Source organism: Phaethon aethereus, assembly GCF_964289735.1.
Source record: "Phaethon aethereus genome assembly, chromosome: 9".
Taxonomy (NCBI): Eukaryota; Metazoa; Chordata; class Aves; order Phaethontiformes; family Phaethontidae; genus Phaethon; species Phaethon aethereus.
In genome coordinates this window covers 12,515,445-12,540,282 of record NC_138585.1, presented here as the reverse complement: position 1 = coordinate 12,540,282, position 24,838 = coordinate 12,515,445, and the positions used below count along the sequence as shown (strand labels likewise).

The 24,838-nt window shown below is 35.9% G+C and overlaps 1 protein-coding gene across 1 annotated transcript in view; it reads left to right on the top strand.

Annotated features, from left to right (window-relative positions):
- Nucleotides 1-24,838, top strand: part of SLC9A9 (solute carrier family 9 member A9) — a gene marked incomplete at its 3' end in the record, with an annotated part of 204,786 nt that overhangs the window by 44,457 nt on the left and 135,491 nt on the right. The window contains exons 5-6 of the mRNA XM_082003926.1: nucleotides 4,682-4,797; nucleotides 12,905-13,010. Of these exons, the coding sequence (XP_081860052.1) occupies nucleotides 4,682-4,797; nucleotides 12,905-13,010 (222 nt within the window). The remainder of the gene's footprint in view (nucleotides 1-4,681; nucleotides 4,798-12,904; nucleotides 13,011-24,838) is intronic.

The following is a 24,838-nucleotide window of genomic DNA, read 5'->3' as shown; positions in this document are numbered from 1 at the left end:
GAGAAGTCTTTAGCGACTGTTTATTACTGATCAATTTAGTTACCATTTCTTTTCAAAGTATAATGTTACTAATCATCTAGTTTCTGATCACGCAAATAAATTGATGAATTTGCATAGTTATTCATGACAATAAGAAGTTGATATGGAGGCAGGGCAACCCCAAATCAACTCCCTGCTCTTTATTGATTGTATGTAGCTCCTTGAACAGGCATATATTCCTGGATGCAAAAAAGACATGGTTTGAGACACTTTGTCACCTAGCAGAATTCAAGTTACCTATACAAAGCTGGAGGGACAGAGGAGATAAAAAAATTAGAGGTCAAAGTGTAAGGCTCAAGCTCAGACTTCCATCACCCAGGATGAGGACTCAAATCACCTGATACCATGTCACATTTTCACATTCATGCAATTTCTAGCTGTTTAGTTTAATGAATGGCTAATGATAACCAAGGTGGAGCAGCTTCTAGGCACTGGGAACCTAGAGTCTCCTATGGCATGTTCTTAGTATCTAGGAAAAGTGAAGGAGAAAAAGGTGGAGCAGGGTTTTCAATCTGAGGCTTACGTGTCTTGCTCTAATAGAGTTGAGTGAAAAGGGACTGTGAAGTGGAATAATCTCTTTTTCATTCAGCTTTGAGTTTTGTGAGGTCCAGGTCTCAGCATCCTTCTAACAGACCTCACTGGCAAGACAGATCATTCACTAGTTTGTGAATCCCAAAGGATCTTTAGACAATGAGTACATGGATTACATAATGCTAGACAAGCCCCCCCCAAAAGACTTTATGAGAGTTAAGAGGCTTTATAGATGAAAATTAAGTGTAGTAGGGCTCTAAGGCAGCAGCTCTGAAGATTCAGATTTTCAACATAAGTAGAAGTCACCTAACTCCTTTCATACATCTGTGCCTCATTCTTTTTGTTCTGCAAAATATTACTTGCTACTTCATTTGGGGGAAATAAAAGAACACTGCCTCAGGTGGCTAATACAGTATTCTAAATGATGCACACGTCATGGTATAAATGGAAAGTCCAGACATATACAGAAAATAACAGTTATTTTATGAAGTTTATTATCAGAGAAGCATGATGTAGAACAGAGAGATAAAGATCTCATAGTATAAGGGGCAATCACTTTCCCAAAGAACTTACAATATAGATTAAAAAAAGCATATGAAATAAAACTACTTTGCAAGTGTATTTTAAAGTTAAGATTTTTAAAGCCACATTGGAAATTAGAGTTACACTGATTTGCAACTCATCTTCTATTTCTTTTAAGCAGCCTTGAAGACCTGAGTTCTGATATTCTAAAATAATGAAAAATAAAACTTAACATTCTAGATTAGTAAAAAAGTAAAGTAAAAATGGTGATTTTACAGGCAGAAATCAGAACAATGGAGGTACTGTCCTACTAAACAGATTCAGAGCTCCTAATATTGTTAACTTGTTTGGTGTCAATAGCCTGCTCTGTATCAGCAGTTGAGCACTGGGTTGGGAAACGTGTTCTAGTGGGACAGGAACATTCTGGAGGAAATTCAGAATCACTGACACACTGACTTATTTGCAACTTTTTAACAGCTATTTCAATATCTTTTTTAACATATATTAAATGAATTGTTGAAGATTAATAAAAGCAATCAGATTTTCTGAAACTTGGTGGGTGTAAACTTGCTAAAAATAACCTAGATGTATCAAATGAAATGACAACAGCCCTAAAAAACACTGGCTATTTTTTTCAGTTCTAGTTTATAATAGCAATAGTGACATCAGTGCAGGGTGTTTCCTTGGGATTAATGTCCTGCTGTCATTGGGGTATGCTTTCCTCATTGGATTTCCACTCAGAACTGTTGTTGTGTGGTATTGGATGATGTTTAATGCCACTATCATTGTGAGCTCAAGTATCCAGCTGAGATAGAACTTTTCAATATATACTGGAAAAGTCACGCTACATCATCAACTAGTATTCTAAAAAGAGTTGTTGTTAATATTTCTCATAGATAAATTGCTTTATTGATTAAATTTCATTATATATTAGACTGTTCCACCTGAATAATCTCTGTCACTGAAGACAATGATAAAGCCAGAGTGACATTTTTGAATAGTAAAAAATTACAAGCTGGAATACACAGGGTTAGAGTCTGATCTCAGTTTTACCAGTCTAAAATGCAGAGTAACTCCTGTGATTTAGAATTGGAATTTAGTTCTAATCTGTAAAACTAAGAACAGGATCTGATGTCATGTGCAGGATAACGAAAGCAATTTTATTTGAAATGGAATTTTAAAAAATACTAAACACATGGCATACTCTGTGATATATCTAGAGAAAAGAATAAGGCAAACTCCCATTTTTTTAGTGAATGTGTTAGTATATCTCATATTATGATGAACTTATTAAATTATTTTCCTGAGAGCAAGCTCTTGGCTGGTATAAACTGCCATAGTTCTGTTAATTTTACAAACATCATAAAACTTACTTTGGTTCAGAACTGCCATTTAATTTCTAGTTTTCAAAATAGCCTCTAGGTGAACTTTTTGTGTAATTTGCAGAAGACAAGAAACCAAATGTTGGGGTGACTAGAAAATTATAAATTATTTCTGTTTTTAAGTTATTTTAAAGTTACTGTAAAGTTATTTAAAGTGAAGGGGGGGTTGCATTTTGTATGGCTGTGTGTAGTAAGAAATCACTGATAAATGATAGTTAATGATCACTTTAATGTATTAACTTCATTTAAAATATACAGCTTTTAAAGAAAAGATAAACCAGCGTGTTTTAAAGGTTAATTTACAACAGGAAATTATTTCTGTGCGTGTTTTCATGTGTTAAATCTGTACAGCATTAGCAAAATGTATTAAGTAGTTCATGAATTTTTTTTAAAAAAAGCATAGTATTCTGAGTTTGCTGTTCTCTCTTCTTTGCTGGATGAGGGTTAACATCTTAGTGATTAAGTCAGCACCACTGTTTAGTCTGGGAATCTTCAGGTTTATTTCCCTTTTCAATGCAGCCAAGAATTGAATGGTATGTGAACTAAGACCAGGTTCTGTAAGTCTTCTACTGTACTAAACTTTATGGCAAACTTAGACCTCCTATGTCAATGAAGGACTCCTTAATCCATTTTGTCCCGTTCATTTGCAACCTTGTACAGATAGTAAGCAGAAACATAATGAAAATATTTAGTAGTGGATAAGAAACAATCCTAAAGACCAGGATGATGTCTACACTGGGTATTTAAAGAATTAACATGACTAAATTTGCCAGATAGTCAAAACTTCATTTTATTAATTATTTTAAAATATTTTTAACTGAGTCAGAAGAGTACCTGTGGTCAAAACTGCAAGCAGGTTTGAGCAATTATTTCTAAAAGTGATGCATATGTTCACTTCTGTTACTGTTGATTTTTGAGACAACTGCAAATCAGGATAGCAGCACCACTGTCGGTTTTTTAAGAACTCATTCCTTAAAGCAAATATATTTGTGCTGGGGATAAAAAGACTAACTTCACTGCAGGGTCTTGGAAGTATTATTCTTTGGGAGTTGAGAGAAAGTGAGCTCATCAATCCAGGGGACCCACAGCTGGATAAATTGTTTTAGGAAATTGGTGGCTAACTGTTTGCTAGGCAGCTTATGTAAATGTGTACACAAATTGGGGATTTCCCATTCCCATTGGGGAATTCTGTGGTGACCTATCTGCTTCCCTCTTAATGTAATGTTACTATACTTCAGAAAGTCTACAGCTTGGTAAAGTATCTGAAAACAACTTGTAATTAACTGTCAGGCTGTTTCTTTAGTAGCACTTTCTCTGTTACTCAGACCTTCTGTACTTACGCGACTTGAGAAACATTTTAGGATTATAGCTGAGAGCAAAATGTAGCTAAGTATGTGAATGCACGTAGCTCTGTTTAAAATATTTTTGTTTAAGTCTGTAGTTAGAAGACCACAGCTGTCAATTTATGTGTTGTGTTTATGGAAAAAGTATTGAATGCAATGCAGGTTTTTATTAACTAGATTAGAAATGTGCAAAAATTTAAAAATCTACTACAGGTCTTAACAGGTGAATTCCTTTTTTCAAGACATTTCAAGATTCTTGTTAGAATACACATCTCAGATAGCATTACCTTGTTGTATAAACCAACGATAACACTTCCTGTGAAACTAAGGAGGATTTATCAGTGCATTTTGAAGTGTGACTTTGTTGCCTCACTGTCATTGTGAGCTGTTAAATATCTATCTCTTTTGGAGACCTTATCTGGAACTTTGAATACAGCTAACATTTAAAAGCTGATAGAATAAAACAATTCATTTAGAAATATTAGAGCAAGCCACAGAGCTGATAGTAGAACTGCCTTTGTTTAAATGTTCTACATTAGACAAATTAATCTTAATAATGTCTTCTTAAGCTTACATTATCATTCCTTTTGAAAAATAAACAGCTAAAAGCATTGTTCTCTGCTCCCAGCAGATGACAATTATTCAGAAAAGTCTTTGCTTTGGAATTGTCTGTGACATTTTGATACAATACTTGAAGAGTTGAATAGGAGGACAGAATTTTTATCATAGCAGTTTATGTTCAGTATTCACGTGATACATTTATTTAAAAGAAGCTGAAGAGAATAAGAACTTGCTTAATACTGTAAATTAAACATAAGTGTTATATACTCTGTCTGAATTCTTGTCTTATCCTTCCCCTGACAGGTTGATAATGTATGGTTTTGTGAAAGCCATGGTACCCACTGGCCAGTTAAAAGGATGGGAATTCCACTTCACTGACTGTTTATTTTTTGGATCACTGATGTCTGCCACGGATCCAGGTAATGATTTAAATTACTTTTTCAAAATTAGGAAAAGTAAATAAGAATGTAACACCTGTATGTGCCATAGAAATGTTCAAAGTCTCTGTTCTTGATTTTTTTATTCCCATAACTGTTAAATGTCTGATATTCTGATAATCATACATCAAATTTACTCTAGAGATCCTCTGTGTTTGTTTTAGTAACTGGTTTACCTATGCTTAGCTCACAAACCTTATAAACGAAGTTGTTGGGGAGATTGGAAAAATATTGTTCTCCAGTCTTCAGGACACCTTTCTTTTCATTGCTGATGTAAGAACTGCTGTAACGCTGGAGCCTCATAATTAATAATTTAGACATTGCATTCATGTGTGATCTAACCCAATTTAAAGATATGGGGAACCTAGCTTTCAGATTTGGCCATATAAATACTGGTCATAAGGTATCAGTTTACAGTTTGAATGCAGTCTTTCATGATAAATACAGCTAGAAAGATAGATACCAACAGGGTGACTTGAATTTGCAGATGTGAGATTTAAAGCCTAATGTTACGTTAAATAGTCAAGTCTGGCAAACAGATTCAGTGGATTTTGGAATCACAGAATTACAGAATCATTTGGATTTGAAGGGATGTCTGGAGGTCTTCTAGTCCAACCTCCTAATCAAAATGGAGCTAAACTTAAAGTTAGCCTAGGTTTCATAGATTTGTCCATGAAGATGTTAATAAGTGTACTCTGATACTAAAAGGAAAGTATTGCTTTTTGCATCTGTGGGACAATAGTGAAGGATGAGGTGAAAAAAGGATTTTTTTATATGTTATCTACAAAGAGACAAAGTACAAAGTCTGCGAGGGTAGATTGGATTTTTGCAAAATTTTCAGTTGAGCTGTTACAGGAAGTGGAACAGAAAGCATTTTGTGATGCACATGACATGCTGCATTAGTGTTAACTACCCTTGAGAAGTTCTCTGAGAAATTTATGAATAAATCTTCCAAATTCATGGCTATTAAAAGAAATTACAAAAAGCAACATTGTTCCACACATTTGTTCCATTCTTTAAACAACCCTCAATATTTAACAAAAGACTTTGAGCTTGTGATTTATCATTCTGATGGGTTAAAAATATGGTCTAAAACAATTTATTTCCACAAAACCAGTTGTTGCAAGATTGCTGTAGAAGCTGCATCAGATTGTGACTCTCAAATTAACCCAAGCATCCAATATGCTGCTACTTATAAAATCCCCCAACTACTTTAATAAGATTCAGCACATGATTGGAGCCTATCCTCAGAGCAAGAGAAAAACACAGAAACTGAAAGCACAAAGAAAACCTAGGAAAATAAATTGCTTATGGAATAAAAGGTTGCTTACATCTTCCAAGCATGTTTCTTGATTGTGCTATGCATAGAGTTTTGCAGTTGGCTTAGTTTCTTTTTCCATTTTCCAGTCCAATACTATTTAGTTCCATAAACAAATGTGTTGACTTCTAAGGAGAAATATGTAAGACAAACGCACTGATTTTGATTATAATAGGATTCAATCACCACTGATTAATCTGGAACAATCATGAGAAAAGAGAAGCTCCTCTTGCGCTGGAAGGAATAAGAAGTGACAAGGATTACTTTTCCCAGATTTTTAAATAGGCTTAAAAAGCTAACACTGCAGTTGAGAAAACTACTTTTACTGTGACTAACTATCATTGATCAATACTGTTTGTAATTACTCTTCTGCTTATATAGAGTGTCTGTGCATGTCCAAGGGTTTTTTTAATGTTCAGTCTTGCTCCCTCTGTTATCTATTCACAATATTCTAAGCTGTTTCATGTTTTCACTGATCTTATCTGTAAATTTCAGTCCTTCGAAGTCTTAGAGAATTTTGAATGAAATTCTTGCTTAAATGGTAGACATTGCTGAAAATATTTCATTGTGTTGAAGGATTGGCTAGTGAATTACAATTTCAAGCCATGTAAAGAGCTCCTTGGAATCCCAAAATCAGTTAAAATATGGTTCCCTGGAGGACTGATACATGCTAGGCTTATGATTTTATATGTGATATCTAGCTTTCACAAAAAAAAGAAATCTCTGGTAAAATGTTAGTGTTATAGAAGTAGGATAGAATAATAAATTACTGTCCTAAGAAGAAATAGTGAATTCCTCATTTTTCACTTAATTCTTCATTGTGTAGGATTATGAGATCATTTCAAAAAGAGATTTAATTTCCCTTGGCTGTGGAAAGCAATTAAGTCTCAAAAGATGTTAAAAACTCACCTGTTGACTTGACAGAAGTTGTTTTGATTAAGTTCCTTATTTGTAATAGTAAAGATGACTGGTAGATGTTTACATGTTAAATGAAGAATTTTACTACCAGGGCAGTAAACAAATGTATGCCAGCTAAAAGTTGCTAATATTATTAGGAAGAAGGAAATTATGTCATAGCACTCTGTAGGTTTTAGTTTTTAAGGATATTTGAAGATCTTTAATATAGAGATTTTTGCATGAAAGTAGTTCAGAAGAATTGCTCTTACATGCTGTAAGTTCTCTTATACAGAAAACTAGCACTTGAATTAAGATTGAGAAATGAATTTATGACAGGTTATACTTGCGACTGTGTTTTGCCTTATAGGCTGTGATCTCCAAACATCTGTGATACTTAGGGATGCCTCAAAAAACTTTCATGTCTGTAGAAAGAGAAGGTAGAAACTTTAGGGACAAAACAAGACTACTTTCAAATGAATCTCCTTCAAATATCTCCTTCCCATAATTTATCATTTTCAGCAGATAAAGCTTCTCATTTCAAGACTTCAGATGAGAGATTTAATTTCGAAGAAATAGAATTTTAAAATTATCAAATTATCCCTTCATTAGTCTTTGATTTAAAACATCAGACCAGTATTTATAATTTTTTTTTATTCTGATCAATAGGTATCATTTATCATGTAGTTGGGGTAATCATCTCTTCTTGTTATCTCATCTGCATAAAACAGCTGATTTCATTGTTTCACTGTTGAAAGGGTTTCCCTCGTGTTAGTATTGTGTTTTGATTTCTAATATAACCTGACTCTGGAAGTTTCTTGGTGTGATCCCTTCAAAGGGGATGGAACAGTTCCTCCCTCTGTTCTGGTGCACATATCACTTATCAAGAGCAGCAAAGAGACTGTGGAAAAGGTGCCGGGGTGGGGAGTGGAGCCCCCAGCTCTCGGACCTTGAGCATCAGAGACCTGCAAAATGAAACTGCCTGACGTGTGAGCACAGATGAGGATATCCTGACAACTGTCCTCTGTGGCTGAAAGGCAGACACAGCAATAAGCCCCAGCAATAGGCTGCTTCAGGTACCAGTGGCTGTAATGGAACAAAGTGAATGACAGGACAAAACTGGCACATGAATGAAAAGATTTGACCTCTGCCTCAGCCACCAAAAAATAACTGGAAACTACAACTTTGGCAGTTTGTCTTTGTTGTTTCATTCTGTGCAATGACCTTCCAATCCAAAGACATTTCATGTGCCTTTAGCACTTCTTTATTTTTTAACTTTTGACATTTCAAGCATAGATTTACCTTCACAACGTTTGCTGAAGCAGAGCTATTTCTGAGCTATATGAACTCACTTACCTTTAGTCATATTGATAATCACAATGCTTTTCTCTATTTGAAGTTACTATGGTTACAGCTGAACTGAAGATGTGAGTTGCACTGCTGCTGTTATTGATAAAATTGGATATTTATCAGAAAGAACGATTTCTGTTTCTGATAAAATTGAAGGATTTTGCATTAAGAAGCATAATTTATAAATGCAGCAAGGTAATACATTTTATACAGTGGTTATATAAGGCTATTTATAGATGTGTTTTTAATTAAAATATTTTTCTGCCACCTTCTTATTCACCACTGAACTAATCTGTGAGTGGCATGACTGATTAGTAGGGAACAGAGACTATAATTAAAATTGAGATTGTTCTTTTTAGAGAAAAATGGATAGTAAATATAAGTGAGATTTCTCTCATCTTATTTTCTTCCCATTTGATACCATCCTCCTAAAAGAATTTAGGCCCATGAGCTATGAAAGATATTAATAGTTCTCGTCAAAAAATTGAGGTACAATAATACCAGTACTTTAAATAATGGTCTCATTCATTTTCTGAGCTTCCTTATTCTTTTCAATCACAAGAGCAAAGAAGTATTGGATACCGTTACCTTAAGGATTGTTGTAGTTTGCTGATATTTCAGTTATACATACTTTTTAGAGGAATTAATAACAAGCCAATTTGTTTCTACATATGACAATAGTTATCTTTCATAAACCAGCTCCACAGACACTTGCTCTGACAAGAGTACAACCAAAGTCATGCTGGGCTGAGAGATGTTAGCTACTTCAGTCTGTGAAGTCAGGGAAGAAGTGAGTCAGATTTCTGTTGCCACAAGTACTGAAAAATCTTGGATGCTTCATTATTTCAGGCTTCCCATCACTGAATTTTTTAATGAAGTTCACAACCCTTTCTGAGTCGGGAGTCCTGATACATGTTTTTTCTCTTTGTGTCAGTTTTTACTGCCACAAAAGGTGTTGGTTTGCTGACCCCCAATTACCTGTCCCTCTAGCCATCTAGTTCTTTGCTCTATCTCTGTACTTCCATGCTTACATTGAAATATGAGATACAGAGATGCTGTGTACTTTAATGAAAAGTCATTTGGTATTTTTATAGTATGTATTGTAGCTAATAAATTATATAAGTTTTTGAGTAGTTATCACAAAAAAACCAAGCCCTACATACTGTTCCTCAAAAGTGCCGTCAGAGAGGCCAGACTTACTGCAATGTAGAATCTATGATCTTTGCTTAGATAGGAAAGTTCTCATGGATTAGATATGTTACTGTGGTATATCACAGCAAATACTGAATTTTTAAATTAATTCTCTTGAGTTTTAAAGTCATCTATCAGAAAAAATGTGATGCGGCTACTTTGGGCAATAATGACTATTCCTAGAATATTATTCTATCCAAAGAAAAATTTAAATTAACTTTCTTCCATAGCAGAGTGTCACATCCCTTTTAATATGCCCATTCTGAACTATATCCATAGATTCTTGTAATGAATGAAGGCAAATGTGATCTTGAGGAAATGACTAGATGGTGGTTGGCAAAACAAGGTGAAAATGTTTTACTGAACTCTTAAATGGGGTGGATGTGCTAAAGATTATGCATTTCTCTGTTCTTACGCAGATACTATTTAACATACTCATTAATGAGTTGGCAATGCAGTAGAGGTTGCTTCTTTAATGTATAATACTATGCTGAGAGGAGGTTGCAAACATTTTGAAGGACACAATTAGAACTCAATATGATACTTGCAATGATTTAAAATCAGCAAGGATAAATGCTACACTTAGAAGTAATCAACTCAATAAATAGATCAGAAATGAGCATTCACTGCTGAAAAAGGTTCCAAGTTTACAACATGAAAATGAGTCATCAGTACCAATACATAGCAAAAAAAGGAAGACAGGGTTTAACACATGTTCTACAGCATCTTTTCACTCCATTTCTTGACAGAAAGTGTCAACTACACCACTTGGATCTGATTTTGGGCACTGTATTTCAAGAAAGATATGGACTGATTAGAAGTGATTAGAGAGCTAGAAAACTACTGAAAGTAGGAGATTGAAAGAAGTGAGTCAGTTTAGGAAGGAGATGTCTGAAATGAGTCTTTGAATAGGCAAAATGTTGCTGGAAAGAAAAAGGGAATTAAAAGTGACAAATTATTTGCGTCTCATTAGGCTAGGAATGGAAATTACAGACTTGAAGAGCAGGAGGGGAGATTTAACTTAGACATTCAGGAATAGCTGCATTTATAAATTGTATGAATACTAAAGAGCAGGTTAGTCTGCCTTGGGATTTGCGGAACCAGCATCACTCTAGTTCTTTAAAACCAGATCAGATAAATATCTGTCAGCAGTGGTGTGGCCAAAACTTGCTGTGCCTTGGGCCAGATAAACATACGGACAGAGCAGAGACCAGAATTCTTCAGTCAAGGACAGGCAATGCTGTAAAGAGGATCCACCAACCTCCATGGGGAATGGGAGAAACATTTGAAATGTAAGATGCTTTATGAGAACTGGGTGAACTGGGGATTCTCTCCCAGAAGGGGCAGCTGATGCATTACTGTGTTGCTTGCTTTATTATTTTGCCTTTTAAGTCAGATTTTTGGCACAGAGTTGGGACAGAAAACAGGAAGAGAACGCTGCTGTTTTCTTAGGAGGCAAAAGGAAGGAGAGGAATGTGTAGGCATGTGTCTAATTGGCTTGGCCTGCTACACATACATACCAACTTTGATTGGTTACCAATGTACATTGGACTTCGATTACTATTTTCTCTTCCATCTATCATTATCACAGGGACTATTAATGTGAGTCCAAACTAATTAGCTAATAAGAAAAAGCTGGAAGTGGCAAATAGTTTTAGAAAATAACTCTGTTGTTTTGCCAATGGCATGAAAGAATGGGAGAGTAAATTGGGTCTACGTTTAGCACATTAAGGCAGCATTGCTAATCAAGCAAAAACCTGAATATAGATACTGGTGAATCAAGAAAATACCTTTTGCAAATAAAACTTCTTCCTATGCCTCTGAGCTGTTCTGGAAAAAGAATTCTTTTCCTAGTTTAAATTGTAACTGCCCTAGGAGTAGATAGCTGAGGTTACCAAGATGGTTAAATATAACTAGTTAATTTAAATATAGCTGTATCAGCAAATGTTCAGCTACACACATCTCCTAAATTGTCTTCTGTAGAATAACACTTCCAAAATTCTTCAAAGATAACACATCAACAGAGATCACTTTGACATAAAATCTCACAGGAGAACTGAGAATCTATTTTGGGGTTATAAACTGATTTTTAGATTACACAGATATTTAAGTACCATTTAAAAAATCTTATCAGTAATGATCTCAAAGTTCCAAGTAATGTTATTAAGACAAAGCATAATCATGTGTTCATATTTTTGTGTGAATTATCAGCAGTCATCTCAATGTAAAAGTATATAATTTTAATTTCTAAAATGTCAGATGGTAACATGGCATCCCAGAGGCACTCCTAATCTTTGACATTCCTGGGCTATGAGGATTAAGTCAACTGCATAATTACGTACTAGAATTGAGCACTAGTGAAGCAGCGAGTTACTGTGTAGTTTTTAACCACACAAATAATTGAGGGTCTTTACATTAAATTCTGTTTGAAAAGAGAAAGCTCTGCTTTGTCTATGCAAGGAGAGAATAAGAATATCAACACAGAACATAGATAGCCTTCTTCATTTGGAGATTATGAAGTGCTAGGTAGATCTTGGGAAGGATTTGTTTACAGGTAAGGAAACTGAGGCATAAAACAACTAAGGCATCCTTTACTATCTGTAGGACTTACCTGAATATGAGCCAAGTGTCTGAATGCCCTTGAGGATTTGTGTCTAGATGGTTTGCCCAACTTCAATTTAAATTCAACATGCTCTAGTTTTTTCTATTGCACTGGTAAGCTAAAAATCAAATATAGTGTATAACTCAAGGAGAAGGAAGGGAGTTAAATGACTGATATGCTGAAGGAACCTTAAAATGAGTTACAAGTATCAGTATTCAGATCTGGATAGAAGGACTTCATGACTACAGATAGGCTACACTTCAGGTAAAAGTGATTACGCTGCTGGTGGAACTGGGTATAACGTTATTATGCATGTTCTTCAGTGAACATGCATAACAGATGGGTAAATGTTATTATATCCTTCTTAAAATAGGTAAACCGCTACTCTCATCATGCACAAAGTCTATGGCAAAACCCATCTTTTCAGCACCCTTATTTCTCCTTGGTCACGAGATCAAAGTGCTTTATGCACAGTAAAAAATGCTGTGACATTTTCATTATGCATGATTCTCTGTGTGAGAGGGAAAGTTGCTTCCTAACTCAGCTGAAGCACCGAAACTTACAGACTTGCTGGATTTAAGGGTCTTACATGCTTCACTTGATCCCTTTTAATTTATTGTTTTCCACTTAGGTAACAACTACTTCTCAAAACCCATATTCTAACATTGCTTTATTTCTTGAACTGCCAGAGGAATATGAAAAAAACAAACTCATTTTGCTTTGTCTCCATATAGTGACAGTCCTTGCTATTTTCCATGAGCTGCATGTGGATGCAGATTTGTACACGCTCTTGTTTGGAGAGAGCGTCCTAAATGATGCTGTGGCTATCGTGCTGACATAGTAAGTACACCCACCTCCATTCTTTATTTGGTGAGATAATTACAAGCTTTAATTGATAGATATCACATTTGAAGATTTCATTACAGACATGTAGTTCTGGAGTTGCTCTTGGCTTGTTAAACACCAGAATTCCAATATTGTTAATGGTAACTGTGTGTCCAGAATGCAATTTTAGTTTATTTTCTTCAACCTAGAAAGCAGTATATGCTGTTAAATGTGTAAATTTAATTTAATATGATTTCTTTTCTCATCTAAACCAGATAGCTTGAAAAAACAATGCTGAATGAGCACCTAGGACATAGGGCAACTATAAAATTGGAGACTGGTTCCCTTTATTTTTTGCAAACTATCAATTTTCCAAGATTAAAACTACAAAGTGGTACACAGTAGCTCAGTTTATCTACTTCTGCCTATTGAATTTGACAGAACTTCATTTGATAGTATTATCCTAGATTTAGATATAGCCTTTTTATTCTCAGGAATCCTCAAACAGATCACAAACGATGGGCCAAAATCACTAAAGTATGTTCTGTCCTAAAAACACACATGCTAAGTACATGATTAACAGGATTTCAAGTTAACTCCACTCTGCATGTATAATATGCTTTCTAGAGTTTTGCTAGAAATACAAACAATCCTCCTGGGTAATCTTAAAAGTAACAGAACTCTGCAAAATCTAATTCAGTTTTCCAGGATACTTGAAGATGCTTCACTGTAAGCCTCAATTCAGTGCCACCCTTCTCCTTAAAATACAGTTCCTTGAACTGGGATTTATCCTATCGTTTGAAAAAAAAGAATTTTACAGAGTTTACAGTCTTTAAAAAATGAGCTTTGTATTTTGTCTGAAACCTCATGGAAAAACTTATAATAGTTGAATTGCAAAAAAAACCCAAAATTGTTTCACAATACAAAAAAATAGTATTCCAATTTAATGTATCATTCTCCAATTGTCAGTATAGTTGCATTCACCTACACTAAACTCCTCACATTGTTTTTAGAGCAAGAGTAATATTTTCAAACACTGTCAAGTGTCTGAGCACAGCATTTCATGATTAGATATAGCACGGCTGTCACATTCAGTGACTGAGGTTGAAATATGTTACTTAGCAGAGCATCTCGTACATCAGAGAATAAAATGCACAAAAGGGAAACTAAGCAAAGAATAGAAACCTCAGTAGAGGGAACAGATAGAAAAGCATTAAAGCAGCTATTAGAATTGGAAAGAAGCATGTAGGTGACAAAAATTCTGAGATTTTTTCCTCTCCCACTTGACTTTGTTTAATAAAGGCCTGGACGTTTATAGCTCATTTAGACTCTTCATCTGTTAGCGCAAGGTTCCTGTAGACTGTGGAACAGCTAGACGACAAACAACGCAAGGAGACACAGAATATTTTAAGTGTCTGTAGTTTTCAGTCACTGGGACACCAAAGCACATGGATTTCTTCAAAGGTACAACTCGACAGCAAAGCAAATCTATACAGAAATGTACTATCAGATAGTACAAGATTTGCGAGTTTCTAACCTCTGCTCTTCCCAGTACACAAGCCTAGGTTATGACCCCCAGCCTGCACGTGGATCCGGAAATCTATAGGAAGGACGCCTGATGCAAATGCTGGCTATCTCCTTCTCATGTTTCCTTTGCTGTACATGGAGATTACAACTCTCTTACTATAGAATCTCTTAGTTACTGGAAACTAGTATATTTTACTATATATTCAGTGTGACTGATACCTTGATTTCTCTAATATATTTAGCCATTTATAGAGACTGAAGAGAACATACAGCATCATCAGCTTCACGTTTTATTAATTTCTGGCTTAAATAATCAGCTACCCCACAAATGTAATGTTTCTGCAATGCAACATGGTCTTCCTTCCTGTAGCCTTTTAAGTAAAGCTATACTGTTAATAATGTCCGCTTTAGTGCATTAACACCCCACTAAGCCAAACCAAGTATGTAAAGGAAGAGATGATAACCTTGGAGGTTCAGAAGAAGGTGAAGAAAGAAGTAAATACTGGATTGTTTTGAAATGGATATCCTGCTTCTTTTATAAAGTATCTATTGGTTGTATAGGTTACACAAAGTTCATTCATGCCTATTAGCAAAAATTAGGCAATGGAAGAATTTTGACGCACTCAGGCTGTAAGGCTCCCTTTACAAAAATCTAGGACCAGCACCGAAAGGCTAAATTCTTGGAACTAGGTAAGAACTGGAGGTGTAACAGATCCCGTTATTGTATGACCCCTTGCTGATAAGAATAGTATTCATTAGCGAGATGCGTATTTCCACTGATGCTCACAGATGCAATATTGCTTCAGGAATTCAGTGAGCCTCTATTGGCCAGATAAGATGGTCTGGAATAAATAGGTAACATTCCTTCTTTTTTTTTTTTTTTTTTGCCTCACAAAAGCCTGTGCTAGTAAAAGGGAACTGCAACCCCCTTCTACGTAATAAACTTCTATGGATTGGTTCAAAGATTTACCAAGCAGTTACCATGATGAAGAAATTTAATTTTCCAAAGTTCTAGGAATATGATTTTTCTCTAACAATAGATATATTTCAAGTCCATTTTTCGTCATCTAGCTACCGCATATGACACCATATCTGTGCTTGACAAATTAACTCTCCATAGAATCCAGACCCCTTTTTAATAGTTTAAGAGCCTTGAAATTCGTGACAAATAGTTTGGAGTTTGCCCATTTCATCTTGCTTTTGTCTTCCCAGAGCTTATCCGCTACAGTAGGATAAAGTATAAAGGAGGAACTCTAATTATTCAATGTGTTTGTGATACCAGGGCATAGTATTGAGGGGAAAAGGGGCAGGGCAAATTGTGATGATCAAAAAGGCGATGGTCAGCTTACCTATGCCCAGTGAGGAAATCCCTTGTAAAAGTAGTTTCATGGCTCCTCTTAAATATTTCCAGGATGGACATGAACCAACACATGTCATAGCATACCTCTTCTCTGCTCAAAAAATACTTTCATTCTACTCTAGTAGTACCTTATACAAGTTAATATCATGCTCAAACCATTCTTTCTTGGCAGAAGTTCTCCTAGAAGCTTGTATGGGGCTTTCTAAAGTAACACAGCAAAGGTAACTGAGACAAATTTATTGAGAAGCAGTATCCATTTCTAGGGGAAATAACTCAGAAGTCAGAGTTCAGTTCCTTTTGTGCTGAGCACCCTCTAAGGTTGATGGTTCTCAAACAGTGATCCCTATAATTGCCTTAGGAAGTCAAAAGAATTCTTTCTGTCACACTGGTGATTCTTACTAATAGGTAAAGTCATTATATTACTGATTTTAGTTCAGTTCAGATCTCTTCAAAATATAAGAAACTCTTTTGATCAAATGGATCTCAAATAGAAAATTAATAAGAACCCTTAAACCTTTCCAGTTTTAGTTATTTGTTTACCTGTATTTTTGTGGTTTTAATTCTGTTATTATATCATTGAACTTGAGTGTAGTTTACAGAGGAGTAAAATGTAATCAGAGACTGAAGAAACAGACATTTGAGAAACACCAGATATAGGTACAAATACTCAGTTTATGTTTCACTTAACTTGGTCGTTGGCCTGGTGAGGGAACTATCCATTATCTACAAGTGTTACTTTCCTACTTTTCATGATTTCTAATTGTGATTCCTTGTTTATTATATATTAAAATCAGCAGTTCTATAAAAGGCATGAAAAGATACTGTGACTATGCTGCTGAATAATGAAGTTGGAAGCTGGGATTTGCAGACAATAATATCGCTTTGAAAGCTATGATGGGTGTCTCGATGCATATCTCGGTAGATGCGAGGCTCCCTTTACAACTGTTTTAAGCTTTCTTCTTTTGTAATGGACTGTCTCTAATTTGGATCCTTTGCCCTTCCATTTTTGGAGAATTATTCTGTATAGATTTTGCCACACTTTGATCCTTGAACCCGTGGAATAACAAATTTTGCAAAGGAAAGAGAGCTGAATGTTCTCATGTATTTTTCCCTTAAGCTGCTTATAGTTAGAAAGTGGCCTTTAAAAGTGACATCATGAGCTTCCGTATGTACTATCTCAAATCCTTTTGTATCATGTGTAGTCAATGAAGAAACAAAGACTATTCTATCAGCCAATACTTTGTTTCAGTTTCCTCCTCATCTGTAGGTAACTTGGAGTTCCTTCAGTCTAAGAGCATGGTGAAGTCTGTCAGCTTGTACCCCATACGTCCTTGTTGAGATTTCTTAGGCACTGTTAGCAAATAGCAAAAAATATGATTGCTTCAGTATTGAGTCATCACATGAAAAAAGAATGCTTGTTTCTCTATTACCCTTGTATTTTTAGGCATTTTTTTAACCATGTATTCAAGCAATTTCTTACCGTCGTCTACTATGCTATTTCAGCCACAGGACTGAAAAAGAAACTCATTTAAGTTCTATTTATTTCCAACATGTATCTGAATGCAGACAAGATGTTATTCACACATCCTAGGCATATCAGTGTGTAAGTAATAGTCTAAAAAAAACCCTTCTATTCATAAGTCGCCCCTTATGCACACATAATTAATAGTTTTAGTGTACCTACACATAAAAACTATTCAGCCTAGGTACTTCCTTTTCAGAAGTGTGTAAGCCTCATTCCTTGCCAACTGTTGTAGAAAGTATGCACAGACATGCTTCCAGACAAGGAAGAAAAGAGGGAAATACAAACACCTGTGCTATCAGACAGATGACAAAAAGGTAAAAAGGATTAACACACGCAACATTTTCCTGCTTAAAGAAAATAGGTGGCATATAGATTTCTAAGGGCAGAAGAGATGGTGAAACGGGGATGAAAGAGAAAGTAGGAAATGGAGATTGTGAAGGCATGGGTAGAAAAAAGAAGCGAGAGTGAGAAAAGGTAGACATGGTGAGAAACACAGATATGGCATACTGTGTAGATACAGATCATGACAGTGATACATAAACCTGTAGCTAGGACTCTCTAGAGGGAAGAAAAGCTTGTGTACTCATAGGGATGCAGAGGAAAACCTGATTATTTTTCTCTGGTGCAATTTTGCAGTTTTATGTTGTTTTGTTAGGAACGTCTATGTTTGAAACCCTTAAGTAGCACATAAAAATGTCCTCCTGAACTGTAAAGAAACTGTGAAAAGAATAGGACTTAAGACAGCAGTTCTAAAGAGTGGTGCACTGCAATCAGGTAAAGAATCTGAATTCATTAAAGGAATGAGATTCTGCCAGAAACACAGGGAGTTGCCCCCAGACCCTTTCTCTGTATCTGTCTTTAGGTAAACTAATTTGGCAGAACTGGAGGAACTGAGGCTTCTATGAGCTCTGTTTGAGCAGTGGCAGGCTTAGATGGGTAGGCTTAGTGGCAGCCTTTGCAAAACCTGACTTAGAACTTGCAGATCAAAGTGAAACCAACACTGGACCACAATGGGCATAGGGAGAGTTGCTCCATGGTACTAACTTGCAGGACCGTGAATCTTGACAAAGATTTAGGGATTTAAATGCCTGTCAGGTACAGTTCTGGACAAATAACTGACTGGATCTCTGGAGTCAGCCATTGCTTCATTCCAGATAAAAACTATTTGTGATTTTATTCCCATAAAGGTTCCTGAGGGGGGATGACTTTAACATTATGAAGGAAAATAAAATAAAATTACCTGAAAACCTGAAAGAAAGCAAAATGCTGGATGGAAGCTTAGCCCAAACATTTCACATATTGGTTCCCCTTACATAAGATGAATTTGGCTAGTATTCCCAATATTGTTAGAAAGACTGGTATACCAAGCAGCCATTCAAACAGTCAAATAGCTAACTTATAAATTAATACAGCAAGGAGTTAATTGTGCAACAAGTTAGTGAGTGATTTTAAAAGATGGATGAGGAATCCTTTCCATCTATTATTTCTATAATAATGAAATTATTGTTGTCCATCTGCTCTTTTTACCTTTGAGGAAGGGTTTAGTCCCAGCTTATTTTGTTGATGATAATTAGAGTTTCACGTCACTGACCATCTGGAACAAGAGATGTGAGCACTGGGAAACTAACCAAACTTGCTATTAGCAGGAACTTTAAAAGAGCTTCTTTCCCAGAAAAGAGGAAATCCCACATAAAATTGTGGTGCCCTTGCTTAATAAAACTTCCTTTCTTCTTTTCTTCATAAGCCTTACTGTACAGACCAGTGTTGTACTTAAATCGGGGGAAAAATCCTAGGGAATTTCTGTAATGCTTGTTACAGCTGGAATTTCAGTATGAAAATGGAGACATGGAACAGGATGTTTTCAGGAGGTAATCGTCATCACTATGTTTTTTTCACTTTTTAATATTTCATGTGCCTTTTCCCAATACCAGCTCCACATTAAAATTCTACTTAGCTTCTAGTTAATACATGCTAAAGGTCTTTCCAGCTATAAGTTATCTAATTGACTTTGTTTTGTTTATGCAATTTATTTGAATAGGCAGCCTTCAGTCGCAGTCTGCTAAGCTAGAATAGATTTCAGTGAGTACTGTTATGGAGATTGCCCTCAGGGATGTATGAAAATGTAGCTTAGCTCAAATCAGCTGGGAATGTCTGTACTTGTCATATCCAATCAAGTCAGACTAGCTCCAGGTATTTCTGTCCATTTATACACAAACTAATAACATTTAAAAACATGAAATGCAAGCTCAGAATTAAGAACACTGCTTGCTGTGCTTGCAAATCACCTCTAAGAGGCAATTATTTAGCTACATTTTCTGTACAAATGACCAAATTGGCATCAAAGCTTCTTCATTTCACAGATTTCTATTGGGAACTCTTCAGAACTGAAGCACACCCTGGTTCAAGTCAGCTTGCTTTTTGAGCTGTTCCAGATGTTTTTTCTTATCCAAATAACCTTTCTCTAGTGAATATGACAGATTTTCTGAGGGCAAGATTATTACATACAGAGTCTAATTCTACTTATAGAGACAACTCCCTTTTAGTTTAAAATGAACATATTGATAATATTTCCCTTGAAGTGTTCCAAAAGAAAGCTCATTTCATCCTCTCTGGATGAGATACTGTACATAAGACTCTGTCTGGTACTTGTAGTAGATCAACATATTTTTCAAGTGTTCTTGTCAGGAAAGACAGAAGAGGAGTACGTATCAGAAAGGCGAGGGAGAGCTTGCCATTTTATTTACTGGGTACCCACCAATACCTATTCACTGTTCAAATCCTTTCCAGAAATAGAGTATTGAAGAGTACAGCTATCTCGAACCAACAGGTTTTGTTAAAACAGGGTAAACCCCCATCAAAATTCTCTTATCCTTTGGAGATCAGGTTGTGATTACATGAAAGAAGAACCTGTTCCCAGTGTGGGAGAATGGACTGCATATTTCCAGTGGCTACCCAGCAACACCAGGAAAGACTGAAGTCTCTAGTGATCCCTCTGTGAACCCTTCCAGACGCTACATGCTCTTTATACAGTTAAATTTGAATTCCATCGTCCTAACCTGCTCTAACTCCTTTTTTTTTTTCCACTAACAGCAACATCAGGTAAACTGGTTCCTGCTGCAAGCCTTGATCTATTAAGACTCAAATCCTTAAGCTACTGAGTCTATTAGAGTGAACTGCCATAACTCTACATGAAATTCTTTTGCATGTGCACATATGTACTCACATTTGCGTGGGGGATCACCCATCTACAAAGGTTATAAAGCACAAAGGTTATATAACAAAAGTTATACAATGCCCCAAATATATTTTCACGTCTTACAGGAGTCGAGAGGCACCTTCTGTAAACATTTTAATCAAATGTAATATTTAAGCTTATTTTTTCATGCACAGAAACCTCCCTCTCTCTATACCCAAGACATTATTTCAGTGTGCATGTTTCACCTCTTGAATTAGGAACTTTAATGTTTTCAGAATATCTTTTGTCACTCGAGCGAAGAGAATAATTGATAACAGTACCATGCAGCTGCTTTCCTTGAGTGCCAGGCACAGCAGGAGGAGAGACTGTATACCTCCAGCTACTGCATTTCATAGCTACTTAAATGGTAAGACTCAGCAAATTTCTATTCTTAGAATTTATCCCAATGGTTATAGAGCTCCACTCTCTCATTGTTTCCACCTACCTTTTGTTTTGGTCTCAATCTTCTTCTTTCTCTCTCCTTTATCTTTTCAACTGACAAGGGTCACCATCTCTATCTTGCTGTCCCCATTCCCCTGAATTGCATGACCTAGTCGATCACTTCTGCTGCAGTCACCAGTCCTTTTGCCTCCCATCTGAGATGGAAAGAAATTATTTCTAAAGATAAGCTAGGACTGTAAACTCTTAACCCAATTTCCTGCATTCCCTAAAGCCAAGAGATACCCTGTCTTTATTTCTAATACACAAACCCCTTTATTATCTTCCTCATTACACCATGACAAACAGAGGAGATAATGAGGACAAGAGAGAGTGATGCTGCTGGTCAGTTCTGAAGATTGGTGAAACAGTAGATGTGGCAGAGTTTGGGGAGCAGCAGTTGCAAGAAAAAATAATATTTAAGTTTTAGATGGCACATGCCTAATACAAATGAGATGTTAGAAGATTTTTAAATTATTAAGGTTATTAGATCTCTTCTGAGATTTGTCAATGAAACATTTCAGAAACCTTAAAAAATTGCTCAATTTTGGCACCTTTTCACAAGGGCAAAAGACGCATGAGTAAGAGATGGGTAATTTTCTCTCTCCTTCCCTTAGAAATGACAAGTCTGAATGTCAAAGCAGTACAGTGAGAAAGCTTTGTAATTATGTGGTTGTAAGGTTTCTGTCCAAGATAAGCACAAATGTATTCTCTCTATATCGGTTCTGCAAAATGACTAAATTTTACACAAAAGAAGTAGTCTTCATGAAAAGTGCAAATGCAACATGGAAACATAATCTAAATAGTGGTATTTTGGCAGAGTCACAAACCATGGTAAAGCAACACCCAAATAAATTTAAGGCACTGCCTGGTATGCTGCAGGTGTGAGCTAGACTGACAGACAGGAAACACTCAGGGCAGCAGACATGCAAGTGGCCCTGAGAAAGGAGACTGTGACAAAGCATTTTCATTTCTACCGGGTTCAGGGAAATGGGACTTATGAACATTTGTTGTAAAGACCACAGTATCAAAGAAAAAAATCCTATCTTGTTATCAGTTTCCTCTTAATGTGTTTGGTATTTTGATGTTCCCTAACTAATTGCTAATTTTAATGATCTACACATTCTGAATGTAATATGCATATGTGTATGTTTGGATTCATAATGGAATTTCAGTACATTTCTGGGGAGATCTAGTGACATTAGAATTTGGATTTTGAAAAGAAAGGTTTAAATATGATTAAAACTGTGAACAAAATAGCATCCAAACAATACATTGAATAAACTGATATTCGCGATTTTCCCTTAGTAATTTCTCCATAATAAAATCTCACAAAAGTGAACTCATTTTTAAACATACAGCATTTTCATTTTGTATCCCTATTCACTGCATATTTATACTCACTTAAAATAAATCAAACAGTTCTTCCTTTCTACATTGTTCTACTGATCTGTAGCAAGCACAGCCAGAAACAATAGCGAGAGAGATGAGAATAATAGTGTACCTAGCAGGCTGCTGTTCTCTGCCTCAAACACACTGGGAAAAGGTTACAGCTAGATGAAAGTATTCCTGAAAAAAATATTTCAGCCTCCTGGACCATTTAACAGTGTACATCTTCTTTATTACAGTATTTTTATTCCTACAGAGTAATGTTAAAGATATTTCTGAATCATCATTTTAGGATGTTCACAGTTTTACATTCTATTTCTAGAGTTAGCAGGACTTAGCCCATAGCTAGGAGAGTGTTTTCGCAAAAGTTTGAGAGGCAAGACTCCTTCATTCTAGTAATTATGATGGTAATGAAGCTAGTCAGAATTATTTTCATTTTATTAATAACCATGTTTAAGCCTCATGGAACTGCTTGTCTAGGGAAAGTATCTATTTTAAAACTAAGCAGTGGAAAATAGTGCGTTATACTAAATGTTTATCCATAAATCAATGGATTCTTCAGAAGTCCAGTAAGGAAAAACTGTCTGTTTGGCTCCCTATCATTTCTGTGAGATTTTTCCACAGTGCATTGGATCTAAGCCACAGGTAATAGCAGATACCTTAACTTTAAACAAAGGGAACTTAATTCTTTTAATCTTACTGTTGAAGACTAGTTCATGACCAGCTGCCACTTATCTGTCCAAAAACCTTAGCACATGTACTTATGAATAATGCATTCTTATCAAAGCAAGAATTCCCATTCAACATATTTGGTATAAGGTCTCTTTGATTAAGTGATTTCCAGTATATTTAGGGAACTGTGGGGTTTTTTTAGGATTTTATTATCCAGACTATCTTAAAGATCCCAGTTAGCATTTAGATTGTTCTTTGAGTGGTATGTGTTTATGTAGCACTGCTTAAAGTTGGCTTATCATTTGAAACTCCTGTACCAGGCATACAGTATTTACTGTACCAAGAGTTCTCAGAAAAATATCCCTGAAAATAGATGTCAGAAACATGGAATGTGTGTGTTCTAGTATTTCTCTTCTTGCTATAATCTTTACGGATAAAAAGAATTTTTACCATTGCAATTGCCTTAGAGTTTGGGACTGAAATTCCATCCATGTCTACTTCACTGCCTAACTGGTGATTCCCCCTCTTTGTTTTATTTCACCATGAGTGAAGCTGAGTAATCCTTAAGAGTAAAGGCTATTTGCAGGTATCATAATCACTGACTTAACGCTTCAGCAAAACAATTTCCACAAGGTTCAGCAGCTACATCTCTGTTGGTCTCAGCAGCCCCACACTGCTGAAATGAACCATTGAGGCTGTGGATAGCCAGCTACAGTTTAGAATGGCTTCAGCTGAAGTACTCTTTTACAGCTCCTAGGCAAGAAGAAAAGGTACAAGACGGATGCAAAGCCACCTTTCAACCCATCTGCCATCCTGCCCAAGTCCCATACTCTGTCAGGCTACACAGCCAGTCTCTAAACACTTCTCTTGTTCATGCTTTGAGCAATTGCTTTTCAGTCAGCGTTTGCTGGAGATATAGCTCCAAACTCTTTTTTTCACTTTGAAATAAGTCCAGACCTATTCTTCTATCACCTTCTCGGAAATGGTCTCCTTAAATAGGTTTTTCTCTAAAGTGACTTAAATGGACCGTACCTTCCCAGTACAGTGCATTTTTCCAGCAGATGACTATTAGTACATGTGTTGGGACTTGTTGAATTACACCTTCTTTATAGAGCGCTGGCTAGTAATTTTGTTTTAATGTTCTATGTCTAACATTAAAGGTATAGCAGTGATTTTAAAGAACATCAGGCTACAGAGGGTTAAGGCAACCAGCAATAGGTAAGATTACAATTTTAAAATTTCTACCACGGCTTGGATTTTTCTTTTCACAAGCTGTAAAAACCAAAATGTTAGCATATTAACAGGTAAATGAGGAGAGCTTCAGGCCTACCTTGCTCCTACAGGAACATTAGTGCCACTTCTATGCAAGGCTGACCAGCTTTTGTAGCAAGTGAAGTATTTTTCCCTACGGTGAAATTTCATTGTGTTCATTTGCTATATTTGGATCAGGAACAGAGACCTACAATTCAGAATATCCCTAAATCCCTATTCTCAGCTCCAGTATATAAAGATGACAAAACATGAAACACGTTTTGTTTCTGACATTATTACTGCCAGCACTAGAGCATACAATTCACATCTGGATTTATTTTAGACTTTCTCATGATAACAGCTGCATTTCTTGTCTTCACTTGGATACATTTTAAAAAATGAAAATTGTCATGGCAACAGCTGCAACCATTTATTATGAAGCAATA